Source organism: Trachemys scripta, chromosome 11 (assembly GCF_013100865.1).
Source record: "Trachemys scripta elegans isolate TJP31775 chromosome 11, CAS_Tse_1.0, whole genome shotgun sequence".
In the NCBI taxonomy this organism is placed as follows: domain Eukaryota; kingdom Metazoa; phylum Chordata; order Testudines; family Emydidae; genus Trachemys; species Trachemys scripta.
The window spans coordinates 49279547-49295600 of record NC_048308.1 but is presented as its reverse complement, the minus strand read 5'-3'; the positions used below and the strand labels follow the sequence as shown (position 1 = coordinate 49295600).

The 16054-nt window shown below is 43.3% G+C and overlaps 2 protein-coding genes across 4 annotated transcripts in view; one reads left to right on the top strand and one right to left on the bottom strand.

The window, feature by feature from the left end:
* PMS1 (PMS1 homolog 1, mismatch repair system component) overlaps positions 1-2170 on the bottom strand; it is an 85893-nt gene extending 83723 nt beyond the window's left edge. The window contains exon 1 of one of the 3 annotated variants that reach the window (XR_004647748.1): positions 2075-2170. The gene's annotated coding sequence lies outside the window, so the exon portion shown is untranslated. The other 2 variants (XM_034786489.1, XM_034786490.1) reach the window with 2 other exon arrangements.
* Positions 2171-2193: 23 nt separating this feature from the next.
* On the top strand, positions 2194-14661 carry ORMDL1 (ORMDL sphingolipid biosynthesis regulator 1). Its single transcript, XM_034786505.1, has 4 exons — positions 2194-2335; positions 6902-7081; positions 10103-10254; positions 12485-14661. The coding sequence occupies exons 2-4, from the start codon at positions 6908-6910 to the stop codon at positions 12618-12620; spliced, it is 462 nt and encodes a 153-aa protein (XP_034642396.1). The 5' UTR covers positions 2194-2335; positions 6902-6907; the 3' UTR covers positions 12621-14661.
* Positions 14662-16054: the final 1393 nt, after the last annotated feature.

Below are 16054 nucleotides of genomic sequence, written 5' to 3'. Positions count from 1 at the left end.
TCCTGACTGCCCCCATTCAACCCCGTTCCCCCACCCTCTGACCGCCCTGACCCCTGTCCACACACACCCCTGACTACCACCCCGAACTCCCCTGCCTTCTATCCAACCCCCCCTGCTCCCTGCCCCCTTACCGTGCCTGGAGCACCGGTGGCTGGAGGCACTACAATCGTGTCTCCCAGAGCACCAGGACAGGCAGCCATGCCGCCTGACTGGAGCCAACCACCCCACCGCACAGCACAGAGCATCAGGTCAGGCTGGGCTCTGCAGCTGCACTACCCCAGGAGCTCGCAGCCCCGCTGCCCAGAGCATTGTGCCGGTGGCGGAGCGAGCTGAGGTTGCGGGGGAAGGGGAACAGCAGGGGAGGGACTGGGGGGCGGGCCAGGAGCTCAGGGGCCGGGCAGGAGGGTCCCGCGGGCCATAGTTTGCCACCTCTGCCCTAGATAGAGGATTTCTTTCCTCCACACCAATGCCCTTATAGAGAAAAAGGCATTTGGACTGGGCTGTGGAAAGAGGACTGGTCTTTATGTATCAGTCACAGAGACCTCCCTTCAAGCTGGGCATCCTTCTGCCTGTTCATTAAGAGTAGTCAGTCTTTAAATAAAAAAGACAAGATAATTTATCTCATAGGACAAGGGCAAAGATCAAAAGGTGGCAGAGCTGGACTCTGGTGATTAAATCATACACCAGGGATCGGCAATCTTTCAGAAGTGGTGTGCCGAGCCCTCATTTATTCACTCTAATTTAAGGTTTCGTGTGCTAGTAATACATTTTAACGTTTTTAGAAGGTTTCTTTTTATACATCTATAATATGTAACTCAACTACTGTTGTATGTAAAAGTAAATAAGGTTTTTAAAATGTTTAAGAAGCTTCATTTAAAATTAAATTAAAATGCAGAGCCCCCCGGGGATCAGTGGCCAGGACACGGGCAGTGTGAGTGCCACTGAAAATCAGCACGCGTGCCATAGGTTGCCTGCCCCTGCCATACACACTCAACCAAAGCAGGGCATATGTGGAAACTGGTTGAATCACAATTGTTGTGAGGGTCATAAATTTGAATCTCTGGATTTGGCACGTGAAAATTTCAACCATAATGTTACTTTAACAGTATGTGTATGGGGAAGGGGAAAGGAGTGGTTACCCCCATTAGCTGATAATACAGTGTATATCTACTTCTAAGATAATCACTACAGCCATGAAAACTTCATGCTTTGGAAAAACTGTTGCAAAAACTAACCATACACACAGGCCTCTCTCAAGTCCCTAGCCTGTTCTATATAGATTATTATACCTCACCCATCACCATAGTGTCTGAGTGCCTTCCAGTAGCATGTTTTTCAAATATAGATGCTGCTATGTGTTTGTTAGAGAAGGCAGGTCAAAGAAGTGCACCTATTACCTGGAGAAAAAAATCGGTGAAGGTTTGTGATGGTCCTTAGTTCTTGGTCTTAGGCTGACCCTGAAAAAACTCTGTTTACTGCATTGTCTACCACCTCCCTCCCCTCCCCCTCTTTTAAACTCTTCCCCTCCCCTCTTTTAAACCCACATTTACCTGCTTCTCTCACAATTTAGTATCATTTCACTTGTACTGTGGTACGTTATTCACATCAAAACGTGGAACTACACAAATGAAGTGACAGCAAATACCAGTGAAGCTAACAATCCAATGTCATTTTAAACTCCCTGCACTAGTCAATGAAACGTGCCCCCCTCAGCCTGTGCTCTCCTCGCCACCTCCTGGGCCTTGCTGAGGTATGTGACAGCACCACCCAGTTGTTCACCTCAGGCCCCGATTCCAGAGGAGCTGAGGGAAGACCCACAACTCCCGCTACACTCGGCAGGGGCTGCTCGGCGTTTCTGAACATCAGGCTCCTAAAGTCTCGCCCCCGGCCGTTCCCCCGGGGCCAGGCCAAGGCCCTTGTCTCTGCCCTTCCCGCTGTTACCTGTGGCCTGGCGGAGGCAAACAGCGACCCCAGACAAAACACTGCTGCACGTGCTGCGCTAGAGCCGCCTTGCGGCCCAAAGAGCAACCCAGTGCCGCCCATCAGCGCCTGCAAGCTAGCGCCGCTCCATTACCTGCCGCTCCGCCGTGCCCGGCTCCCGCGTCCCGGCTCCGGAGCGCTCTGCAGCGCGCAGCTCGCAAGGCCCCAGGGCGGAGCGGTGGCCCCGCCTCGCTGCTGGCCCCGCCTCCCCCAGCTTGCACCACTGGGCGGCTGGCGTGTACGGCAGCAGCGCCGCGCTCCGCAGCGGGCAACCCGCCGGAGAGCTGGTTGGGAGAGGCGAGCTCGGCAGCGGGGCGATCGGTTCGGCGCCGCGGAGGGGAGGCGAGCCCAGGCGGTAGGTCCCCCCTTGCTGTGGATCGGCCGGAGCAGCGGGGAGGTGGGTTGTGCCCAGGGGAAAGGGGGCTGCCGTAGTTGTGCGAGGTGGTTTGTGTACAACCTAGATCCAAAGGGCCCCACAAAGAGAGCTGCACCGCCGGTAACAAAGCAGCAGCAGGCCCCTGCACACACACACAATCTCTTGCACTGGGGCTTGGATAGGGGCCTACCCCTGTTTTTCTATAAAGGCTCCTACCTTTCAGTGCATGGGATTTCTGCCCTGCGGCAAAATCTCTGCCCTGCAGCAAATGGATCTAGCTTGCTTGCGGGCTTTGAGGTGTGCCTTTGCCCTGATTGTATGTCAGATTGGCCACGATGGACCAGAAAACGAAACGAAGGTGAAGTTTTCAGATTCACACTGAATACAGGTAGCTAGAGTCAGGATCTAGAGTGGCTGTTGTCTGTGAGTGAAGCTGCTTTGTAGAGAGTGCGTGTAATCTCCCATGCCGCAATCAGCAAAATAGCGACGATGCATGATACGTTGGGGATTTTTGGGGAGGGGGGGAGGAGGTAAAAGGTTGTACCCGTATCTGCCTCTCAGTTGGGCTATGGAGTAGCTGGCCTCTTGTTTTAACAGGGAACTCATTGCTAACATATGATGGAAGGATAGATATCCTTCCTTTCAACGATTGGAGCCTGCCTTAAAAACTCTGTATTCACGTAGTCAAGAACTAAAGCATTTTACAGGTCAGGGGACACACACTGTTTTCTGAAACGTTTTAAAATTCCGTGGGCCAGATTCTAATCTCTGTTACCCTGAAGACTGTATCTGGAGTTAATTCCATTGGCTTCACTGGGTTTGCTCTGGATTCAGGCAGATGTGACATCAGAATCTGATCTCTCTTTGGTAAATTGTGTATGACGATGAAGCTAGAAGGGGCAAAAACAATAGCGCAACACTTAACTTGATAAATGGCTTTTCAAGCAGATTAACTGTATCAGTGGCCACTATATGTGAAGCATATGTGAAGAGAACATAAGAACGGCTATACTGGGTCAGACCAAAGGTCCATCTAGCCCAGTATCCTGTCTTCCGACAGTGGCCAATGTCAGGTGCCCTAGAGGGAATGAACAGAACAGGTTATCATCAAGTGATGCATCCCTTGTCACCCATTCCCAGCTTTTGGCAAATAGAGGCTAGGGACACCATCCCTGCCCATCCTCGCTAATAGCCATTGATGGACCTATCCTCCATGAATTTATCTAGTTCTTTTTTGAAGCCTGTTATAGTCTTGGCCTTCACAACATCCTCTGGCAAGGAGTTCCACAGGTTGACTGTGTGTTGTGTGAAAAAAATATGTCCTTTCGTTTGTTTTAAGCCTGCTGCCTATTAATTTCATTTGGTGACCTCTAGTTCTTGTGTTATGAGAAGGAGTAAATAACACTTCCTTATTTACTTTCTCCATACCAGTCATGATTTTATAGACCTCTATCATATCCCCCCTTAGTTGTCTCTTTTCCAAGCTGAAAAGTCCCAGTTTTATTAATCTCTCCTCATATGGCAGCCGTTCCACACCCTAATAATTTCTGTTGCCCTTTTCTGAACCTTTTCCAAGTCCCATATATCTTTTTTGAGATGGGGTGACCATCTGCATGCAGTTTTCAAGATGTGGGCATACCATGGATTTATATAGAGGCAATATGATATTTTCTGTCTTATTATCTATCCCTTTCTTAAGGGGGGTGGGAATTGTTTTGCTTTTAAACATTCTGTAACTGGTTTTTCATTAATCAGATCTTAATGTGAAGTTTCTGTTTTACAGTTGTGCTGTACTGTTCTCTAAGGCTAGGTCTACACTACCCGCCTGAATCGGCGGGTAGAAATCGACCTCTCGGGGATCGATTTATCGCGTCCCATTGGGACGCGACAATCGATCCCCGAATCGGCGCTCTTACTCCACCAGCGGAGGTGGGAGTAAGCGCCGCTGACAGAAAGCCACAGAAGTCGATTTTGCCGCCGTCCTCACAGCGGGGTAAGTCGGCTGCGCTATGTCGAATTCAGCTACGCTATTCACGTAGCTGAATTTGCGTATCTTAAATCGACTCCCCCCCTGTAGTGTAGATGTACCCTAAGGCTCTAGCTAGCTTGGAAAAGCCCTTACTGCAGCATGGTACCAAACGGGGTTTAAAAAAAAAAAAAAAAAGTAGCACTAAATCACTTCTGCCCCATTTATCCCTGCCCAGCCTCAGCACCCAACATGGGAGAGGCAGCATCAGCTTGTGGACTAGAAACACAATTTACCTTAAATATACACTGAAAATAGAACTAACAATTGGAGTTTGACTAGGAGGTCTCTTGGTCAGGGGCCATCTGTAAAAGAAAAGGAACTATAGTCCTACTTGTCAGACTGAGGGGATGGCACCTAGAATCCCTGAAATCAGAGGACCAACTAATTCCTTTTTCATTCTGAGACAGTAAACTGCATGGAATTCAAGTTTACTGTATGTGTCTTTCATCTGACATCTTAGAACTGAGCTCTCACCAGCTTGCATTGACAATGAAAAACATATGAGGCTTTTCATAAGAGTACGGATTGCACTATTCTCACTGCCTAATATATCCTCTTTCCCCTCAGTTCCCCAATGATGGTCACCTCTCATATGTGCATCTCATACACCTTTTTCTGAAATGTGCTGAATGCCATTTGGCTGCTGCCTTCCACTCTAGAGGTGGCTGCCTTTCTGTGGTGCGGCATGTAGAACTTTAAAGTGCATTGAGATGAAAAGTTATATAATTTTATATCAATTAATAGTTTATAAAGAATAGTTCATCCATTGTGTTTCATTCCTCTTAAAAAGTTTCAATGTGCCAAAATATGGCTTGTATTCTGGCCAGAACCAGGAGGTATACCAGAATGTGGTATACCAGAACTCATCTTTGTGGGTGAGAGAGAGAGTCTTTTATCAAGCCGATTAAATAAGAAGACATTGCAAAGGCAAAGACCTGGGTGATTTCTACAATTTATATACAGTACTAGAACAATCTAGATTCTCCTTTTAAACTGTGGTGTTGGTGGGGACCACTACCACATTTGTAGGCAGAGAGTGTTTCTGATTTGAGCGTTATAATTCATCATTTGCATGTGCAGATTTGGAAATAGGTTTGTGTAAGAACTCACTGCAGACAGCATCATCCCAGATGAATCTGTGGTTTGCAAGATCTATCTATCTAATCTTGCTAGGCTGATAACTTTGGTTGGCTTGTTTTAGGCGGAAAGAAATATATTTTTCTAGGAAATTAATAGAAGTAGTTCTAGCCTTACAGGCCATGACAGCATGAACCGGGAAGCATTTTTTTTTAACAAGTGGTGGCTAAAAATGGAAGACGTCATTTTAGTACCCAGGACCAATGGCGTTGGGCAGAGGAGGGCAGGGACTTCTCCAGTAAATACTATCTGCTCCACCTCAGGTGCCTCACAGGCAAGTAATTAAAACTTAAATATTAAAATTATTGTGAAGGACTTTTCACTTAAAGATCTCAAATCACTTTGCAAACATTAAGCCAAACAAAACCCTGTCAGTTAGGAAAACTGAGGTACAGAATGCTTGAGTTATTCTAGTATCTGAATCATGAAGTCATGGTTGGGTGTTTTTTGTTTTGTTTTTTTAAGTAACAAATTGCAAATCCCGGTGGTAATTGAACCTGGTGATAGCTACAAACGTGGCTGAGAGGTCTTTTTGTTTAGACTATTTCCATCACCTCACACTGATTCAACTGGCATTGTAGTCTTCAGAGTGATGTTTGGGGGTGTGGTGTGGATGATTGTGTTGAATTTGTGTGTGGGTTATGTTGCACTGGGAGAGTTGTATGGATTTGTGCAGGTGGAGAATGAGGGGTTTGTGCTGCATGTGTCGGGTGATTGTGTTTGTGTTGGTGCTGGAAGATATGTGTTGATTTGTGTGGGTGGCAGTTGGACGCACAGGTATTGCAGTTGGTACAAATATTCCACCATGCGTGCAGTCTCCCTCATACAACCTAATGAAATTGTCACATGCACATTTTCTGTACAGTAAGGGTGGTGACCGGTTGAATTACCTATGATGTAACAATGGTCTCTAGGCACTTGGCATAACATACATACAAGTCATACTGTAGCTGTACACCACATAGGTGTAATTCGTAAAGTTAAAATGGGTGAGAACTTAAGAATTGGACAGTAACAGACCATGAATTCCAGCGATGACTCAACCTGGGAATATTATGAACTTCAACCACGGTTGTAACTGTTTCTATCACTACATACTGACACTTTGGACATTCTAGGCTTCAGAATGGCAGTCCTCAAATATTGTTGTATAGATATTCAAGATCAAACTATGAGTCAATGTCAGAAGACAGAACTCTTGACTTCAAAGTCCTGTGTTCTACCCCAATACACATGCTCTTCCTAGCAATGTTACCCCATTATATATTATTTATAAGGATAGTCTCTCTCCTGGTCTTAAAATTAGATATGGGATATACTGAATATCTCTAATATATGAATCCTGTGATATCAGTCTTCATACAATTTTATTTTTATAGAACAAAATGAACGTAGGAGTTGCCCATAGTGAGGTAAATCCAAACACCAGGGTGATGAACAGTCGTGGAATGTGGCTGACATATGCACTTGGAGTTGGTATGCTTCATATTGTTTTGCTCAGCATTCCCTTCTTCAGTGTTCCTGTTGCATGGACCTTAACAAATGTGATTCACAATCTGGTGAGTACAGAACTCTGTCTTGTAACATACATTAAGAAATTAATTGGCATTTATGTACGTACGTACATACGTACACCTCTACCCCGATATAACGCGACCCGATATAACACGAATTCGGATATAATGCGGTAAAGCAGTGCTTGGGGGGGGGGGAGGGGCGGCTGCACACTCCGGTGGATCAAAGCAAGTTCGATATAATGCGGTTTCACCTATAATGCGGTAAGATTTCTTGGCTCCCGAGGACAGCATTATATCGAGGTAGAGGTGTATATATGTTTGTGTGATGTAGAAGAGGAGAAAGATACAATCGACTCTAGGTTGTGTAGACCATGAAATCCTAAGTGGCCAAACAAACTGTCTTATCTTCTGCAGTGAGCTTACTCACAATCCAGAGTGTTAGGCATTTACAGTGGAAGGAACAATAGGTTACTGTTTGTAAAAAGGGCAAAAAAACAGAGAAGGTAAATGATGGGATTATTGATTTTAGTGTTCAACCAAAAGCCTTTGAATCGGGGAAACAGTTTAAACTGTTTTTAAAAGCGTTTAGAAAACTAAACCAGAATGTTACAAAGCAAGCCAATTGGCATTTATGATAATAGCTATGCACTCTGTTCTGTTCTATTTGTAAGTAGATAAGCCTTAAATATTAGTGAGAGTAGCACACATTGAGGAGAACATATTGTGTGTGTAACCCCCTGGTATTAGCTATTAATCTAGTTGAAGAACTCTGAGGCAACGGAAAAAAAAATACAGCATTTTACACAATACTAGGATGGAAACATCTGCTGGGCTTTATGCTTCTTGTTTACACTTTGGAAGAAGGGATTATATTAGCTCTGCATAATTTAAAAAGAAACCCCTATCTTCACACATGGCCTGATCCAACCCTCACTGAAGGCAATAGAAAGATAACTGACTTCAGTGGATTTTCGTTCAGGATTATAATTAAAATATTTGACCCAGATCCTGAAAACACGTAAGCAGTTATTCAGTGGTACTACTGATTTGTATAAAATTACTCATGTGCATAAGTGTGTGCCCACGCAGAGCCTTGAAAAATAATTCTCGTAGAGTCATAGAATTTAAAACTGGAAGATGATCTAGTGGTCCCGAGTCTGACCTCCTATATATCACAGACCACCAACACCATCCAGCATCTGTGCACTAAACCCAACAACCAAAATTAGACTGAAGTATTACAGCCCAGAGGAGACTAGACTATTATGTGCCACAGGCAGAGAGTTGGAAGGACCGAGGTGCACCAGTGCTCAAGGCCCCCACAATAGTAGGGAAATTATTAAGTGAGATATACCCAGACAATCTGGGCAACTAACTCACACCCACATGCTACAGGGAAGGCAAAAAAACCCAAAGTCATTGCCAATCTGACCTGAAAAAAAATGCCTTTTCTTTTTGCTCAAACTAGCAAAACTTTTCTGTTTTAGGATGCCATAATTTTGCAGTGCTCATTTAAAATTTGTAGATGTGAGTATAAATGTTATGTCAAGGTTAGAGAACCAGGGGCCACAGTCCATCAGCTTGTGCCATAATTGAGATTAATTTATCTAGTAACCTGAGACCAGCAACAACCCAGTATCAACAATAAGGGCATGTCTACACATACAGTGCTCCTGTCGGCATAATAAAACCACCTTAGTGAGCAATGGTAGCTGTGTCAGCAGGAGTCAGTGTAACTTACGTCGCTCAGGGGGTTGATTTATTCACACCCTTGAAGGACATAAGTTATGCCAACATAAGCTTTAGCGTAGACATAGCCTAAGACTTTTCCCTAGATAGTGGCAGATCATGTAAAGATTGCTATCTTAAGAAAGGGTGCTGTCCTAAAAATGCAGTGTGAGCATAGTTCTATTCAAGGGCTCATTTTACTAACTTGACCAGGATCGGCAACCTTTGGTACGCGGCCCGCCAGGGTAAGCCCCGTGGTGGGCCAGGCCAGTTTATTTATCTGCCGCATCTGCTCCCACTGGCCACGGTTTGCCGTTCCAGGCCAATGGGGGCTGTGGGAAGAGGCGTGGGCCGAGGGATGTGCTGGCCACCGCTTCCTACAGCCCCCATTGGCCTGGAATGGCGAACCACAGCCAGTGGGAGCCGCAATTGGCCGAACCTGCGGACGCAGCAGGTAAACAAGCCGTCCAGCCGGGCAGGGGGCTTACCCTGGTGGGTCGCGTGCCAAAGGTTGCGGATCCTTAGAGTAGGGTAAAAGTTACCAACGGGGCTTCATCACATTCTCTTCTTCACTACTGGCTTTAATATTGTGTTTTATGACTACTGATTAGTAGCCCTGAACTTGTTAGAGCTCTTATTTACAGTCCGTTCCATCATATAATCTTTGCTGTGTAATCTAGTGCGGTGCTTCTCAAAGCCGGTCCGCCACTTGTGCAGGGAAAGCTCCTGGCGGTCCAAGCCGGTTTGTTTACCTGCCGCATCAGCAGGTTTGGCCGATCTCGGCTCCCGCTGGCCACGGTTCACCTCTCCAAGCCAATGGGGGATGCAGGAAGGGCAGCCAGCACATCCCTCGGCCCGTGCCGCTTCCCGCAGCCCCCATTGGCCTGGAGCGGCGAACCGCGCCCAGTGGGAGCCGCGATCGGCCGAACCTGCTGACACGGCAGGTAAAGAAAACTGGCCTGGACTGCCAGGGGCTTTCCCTGCACAAGCGGCGGCCCGACTTTGAGATGCACTGATCTAGTGGGCATGAGACTGGGAACCAGGAATCTTTGGTTCTAATCCTGGCTTTGCAATTGACCTGCCGGCCTTGAGCAAATCACTTCAGTTCTTTGTGTATCTTTCTCCTTCAGCCCTCATGTCCCCTTCTCCCTGTTTCTATGCTTTGTCTGTCCAGGTTGCAAGCTCTTCATGGCACGAACTCTCTTACTATGTGCCTAGACCTGTGCCTAGCACAATATAGCTCTGATCTCTGATGGGGCCCTGAAGAGGCTACAGTAATGCAAAACATTAATAATAATAATAAATGTCACTTTTTACAAAAATTTCTTTCCCCAGGGAATGTATGTATTCTTACATGCAGTAAAGGGAACTCCTTTTGAAACACCTGACCAAGGGAAAGCCAGGCTGCTAACACACTGGGAGCAACTGGACTATGGAGTACAATTTACATCCTCACGAAAATTCTTCACAATCTCTCCAATAATTCTGTGAGTTCTGAACTGTTAGAATGATTCTATCTTGTGTTTGTGTGTACTTGAATTTTAATAGAATATATATATTTGGAATAAAAACCTTCAATTAATCAATTAGTGAGAGTTTACATCTGTTAAATCTTTTTCCTAATTTATTTTTGTTTCTATTTGAAAGATTTAGAGAGCATGTGTTTGGAGATTAAATTAGTTTACAGTCATTCTTTTCCATGCAGTTTTGAACCCCATTATTGAAATAGAGGCCCAATTTAGCAAATTTTAAAAAACAAAAGGGTCTGTAGAATTGGGCTCTTTATAAGGAAAATGTACTGTTAAGCTTCATAAAGTACCATGTGCATGCTGAAAACAGTAACTCAAGTCTTAGCATTTGTGATTTTATCTTTTGTAAGCATCAAAAGTGCCTATCTCACATTTTCTATGAACTTTGCCATACTTCTTCATGAGTCAGATCCATAGCACTTCATGTCAGTTTTGCATTCTGCTAGTAAGACTGTTTCTATTTACACAAGTTATGTAATAGTGTAAATACAGTTGATTAGCAACTTCAGACACCCCAACCAGTGTTGACGGAATTGTAACGGCAACAAATATGCAAATAGAAGGAAAGTCAATTAAGTACTAAGGAACCAATCCTACAAAGTGCCAAGCCGCACTTGCAGGATCGTGTCCTACTCCGCATTTGAAAAACTAATCAGACACCTAGTAGCCCAAGGACTGAATCTACTAGTAAGCAGCCAGATTTAGTGATATGTAGCCACCAGCAAGGTCCAAGGACAGTGTGCTGATGAGAGACCTATCCTTGTCTCCAGCTGCTGAGAAGCAAGGAGCATGCCAGGATTCCCAGCTGCCCAGGGCCTCCAGAGGCTTATATGGAAGATGGCTAGTTGTTTTTGATAGAAGGAAGCCTCAAGTTTTGTTTTTCTGGCTCTTGGGGAAAAGGTCTTTCTTGCTGTTCTCCACCTCAGAGCCTCCTGGGGGATAGGATGCACGCTGCCCTTTTCCTCCCTAGCCTTCTAGGGGAACGAGGTCTGTGCCAATCTGCCCCATCCCAGAGACTCATTTTTTCTGCCCCTCCTCCCAACCTCAGATTAGTTCAATACCTGCCTCTTGTTGTTCATAGACTTTCTAAGCATCAGCTGAATGAAATTGACCTGATTCTATCCTCAGGATGCTAAATTGCAGCAATTAAACATCTCAGAGTCTTGCTATAGTTGTCCTCTTCTACAGCTTGTAAAAGGTGTTAGCAGCAGCAGCACTGAGCTGCCTGCAGACTTGGAAGGAGAACTCTAAATTGGTTCATATTTAGAAGGCTATTTCAAAATCATCTGGGCAAGAAACCTCTTAAATTTTTAACACTACTACAAAGAAACAGATGTCATCATCTTCTCCATTTTTTTCAGGGAAAGCCTACCACTTGCAAGACATGGCAAGAATGCAAGAGCATTTTTCAAGCCCTGGCTTGCACAATATTTAAAAACATTCCATTACACCATTTTAGGCAAAGAATAGCCTCCCCACACCCCCCCCCCCCCCCCCCCCCCCCCCAAAAAAAATTCACAATATCACTTTGTTTTGTGGCTCTTTTTAGCAAAGAAGTATACTGTAACAGCAGAAAAAGTGGTGAGAATACAGGTTCAATAAAAGTGTGAGATAGCTGGCAAAAAACTGGAATCTATGGCATGCTCTCTAACTTTTCCAGTTGAACTGGTTGTCAACTAGCTAAATTACAATAGCAAACTTGCAATGGAAACATCAAAAGGGTTGCAGGCTTTTTTTAATACTTTGCTGACTGATCACAGCTATACTCAACCTCTTTGCTTTAGAGGACTTCAAATGCCTTGTCACTGAGTTTAATTAATATTTATGAGAAATTGATTTAGGTTAAAATATAAAACTAATAACACCTTGTGCCATTTAAAACCTGAGTTCTCAGCTGGCCTTGTAACTTTTGAGTTTAAGGACCTCAGGTTGAAAGGGTGGGGGAGGGAAAATCTAGCTTTTGCTTTTCAAAACCCTGACCCTAAGGGTTGTGGGAGAAAGATACTGGGGCCATAATTTGCTGAAAGTATAAAAGCATCTTAAAGCAGGAGAAATCTTTCTGATCTGTCCTTACCCCACTCCCCGAATCCTTTCTTAGTCTCTTGATGACTTTACAATTTTTAAAAATTCTCTTCATTTAACAAAAAACAAGATTTGTCAGCTCTCTTTACTCCCTTTGTTTCTGCAGGTATTTCCTGGCAAGCTTCTATACCAAGTATGATCCAGCACACTTCATCCTAAACACAGCTTCTCTCTTGAGTGTGCTTATCCCCAAGTTGCCACAGCTTCATGGTGTGAGAATCTTTGGCATCAACAAATACTAATTGGGAGATGTGAAACTGAAACGTTCTGACCAAAACCTGCCGTGGCTACTGCTTTTTCTCCGGTGAAGGAAAGGGTAGTCTGCTGTGCCATTTGTCTAGTAACATACAATGAGATACTTTCACACCTGAGATCTAATTGCTACTACTTTGGATGCTGTTTGGAAGACAAGTAGACTTTTACAGGAAGATGCTTCTAAGTATTTAATGTGAATGGTAAATCTTTCAGAGAGAGGTTTTCCGTGAGGAACTGGGCAGGCCCAGCTCTAAAACTTATGCCCAGCCGACACAAGTGACTTGCAAAGAAGGTGTGAATAACTTAGTTGAAATGTAGGGGCAATTTTCACAAATCATCCAGATAGCCATAGTAAAAGCAAAGCAAGTTAATATGTAAACCCAGAATCCTCTGTTGAAGAACTGGCGAGGCCTCATGCTTAGATTATGTAAAAGTAGCCAGTTACTGCTTTTGGATTATAAATGGTTCACTTTTGCCAGTTTAAGGGTTGTCTGTCTACCTCTAGGTGTTGCCAACATAGTTGTGTTTTTTTTAAACCTGGTAGCTGCTGTGATCTAATGGAGTACTTTTATGTCTATCTGTTCCTGAGACCTTAGTTACAAAGACATCTCCAGTCTTATATGTGAACTCAGGGGATTTCTGCATCAGCTTGCTAGCCCACTTTTCATATACTAATGAAATGTGTCAACATTGTTTTATTTGTTTTTACTTTCCAAACAGGGCTGCTAATCTGTTTTGAGAAACTAAAGCACAAAATTTCTAAAAACAGAAAACTTCTTATGGTGTAGATTTGGGCAGTCTTCTTTATTTGACTGGTAGGCCATGTTTTAGTGGTTAAGAGGTCTATAATGGCCTTTTTTTAAGAGGAGGAGCGGCAGTCCAGTTTTACAGGTTGCTGGAATATCCAGTAGAAACCACCTTCTCTAGCTAGTTAAATCACAAAATAAAAGCCCAAACTCTGGTAGTGGGTAAACAGCCAAGCTATAGATCTTACTTCTATGGTCCAGCAGAAGAAAATGTAGGTGTTTGCCTTTCCGGGAACACCTTGACAAGAAACATGCAGGAATCTAAATTTCAGGGGTGACTCCACTACTGTATAGTACTGTACTATCCTTGTGGATAATCAACTCTGTGATTAGAGTGATGGATCTATATGCTGAGGCCTCAGCATTTAGTTTTGTGTCTTGAAAAAGAGAGGTCCTGTAAGATATGCACAGTAACTGCCAAGTGAAAGCAGCTTAGCACATTTTGAACTGGCTTGGATTTTTGGGGGGCAGGAACTTCCTTGGGTTATCATAAGAACTGTGTCCTTTAAGAGCATGGCCCTAGTTTAAGCCTTGGCTACAGGGATTGCACAGGATGCGTTCATGCAGCAAAACCAACACCTATATAAAGACTTGCCTTGCAAAATTCAATCAAGCATTTAGCCACTGGTGGGCGTATTTGTCTCCCTTATTAGGAGAATTTTTCTGGCTACTTTGGCTGATGAAAGATTGGCTATAGTTTGTCAGCAATGAGCTATGAAACTTCATAGCAACTGAATGGCTCGTATGAACAGATGAATCTTCAAGTTAAACTAATAATTATGAACATAAAGTGATAACTGGCTACTTTACAAAAATCAAGTTTGCATCATAGGGCTATCCTAGCTCTCTGAAAGTGTCTTGTTTTTGAAAATGTTTTATATATAGGATAAATGATAATGATTTTGAGACTGGGAATCATATCAGCATTGTACTTTGTACTTTTGTTCACTTTAGCAAAAAATTTACAACTGGTGATGTGCTTTTGTAAATAGATGGTTGATAGTAACATAGGATTAGTGTTTGAAACACTATGTAAAACTTGCCTAGAATTGAATAGGAAAACCTTTTCAATAATAGTGCAACACATCACTGTAGTAGACTTTTTCCTTTTCTCCTCAGATACTTTTTTCCCCAATGGCTTACATGGCTTACAGAATTTAAAATAATTTGCCCTATGATGGTTTTATTTCTTTGTAGTATAAAACAAGTTGTTCAAAATACACATCTGGCTTTATCTCCTCTGTAAGAACAAAACACCATGTTACATGGTACATTTTACTCCAGCCAGCTATTCAGTTAATGAGGAAACATTAACACACACACTGTACCTTTCCCCATGTAATTTCTACAGATAGCAGTTGAGGGTCTTGTCTCTTTACATCACATACATTGTAGGGTACAACTGAATGATCATATAAGCACATGAAGAAAATAAAACAACTAGTGTTGAGTCTACTTCCAAATTATTAAACACACTTTAATGGGGCAGAGTTGTCAAGGATTAAAAAGCTTACTTGGGAGCCTTTTTAATTCAAGTGCCATCTCAACTCTCAGTAAGTCTTTCCATATCTATGCAAAAAACCAAACAAACGTGAAAGTAAGGGACAAGTATAATACTGATTACATGGATGGAAGTCATCTGGAAGCTTTTGGCGTATCAATATACAATAGGGAGAGCTAGTAGCAATACCTATAGTTAATGTTACCCTGCGTTCTGTTATAAGATTCTTATTGCAGGTATCGGTCTTTCCTTTATAAAACCTTGCATTTCAGCCTGAATGGTTGAAGCTTGATAACTTCTGCAACAAGTGTGGCAAGGCTCTACAGAAAATAGCCTCATTCACTATTATACATGATTCTTTGTACAATCTCCATCCTGTGCACTGAATGAGGCAGAGGCCTTGGGGGAAAAAATAGTATGTGGTGATGTACTGAGGACTGTATCGTAATGGATATGCACAAGGGGGAAAAACTAAGATTGCACATGAAACTTTAACTCTGATATTTCCTAACTTCTGAGTGTTTGACTTTGCAACTTTAACTTTCTTTTAATGTATTTTTAAAATACAATAAATTCATAAGTACAGACTATGTGCACTAACCTAACTAATGTAAATTCTCACAGCCTTTGTAAACTCAAATTTCTTCATAGTTACCTTCTCTATGCAAAATCCTCCTTCAGTCATTTCTGCCATAAAGCCCATGACTAATAGTAGGAGAACAGTCACCTAACAAATTTTAAGTTTACATAAAAAGCTATACTTGAAACCGTAATCTTGATCACACAGCACATAATATTCTATATCTTGTTTAAAGTGCAAGTTGTTGAGGCAAGGATTATATCCTCCTTGGTGTTGAATATAAAATCCAGAAAATAAAGCTGAAACCAAAACACAGCACAGTGAATAGGTATGAAGGATTGTAGTTTTTTGGAATGAGACATATTAATATTCAAAAGAACCTAAAGGACAACCAGCTTTGAAGAGTCAGCCAAATATCATTGCTTACTCCTGCTGGGCATTCTGGAGCGGTGGACACGATTAACAGCCTCAGCAGGGGCAGGATCAATCTGGACCATCTCTGATGTACCCTTTGGATGGTTGGAGGGCAGGCCA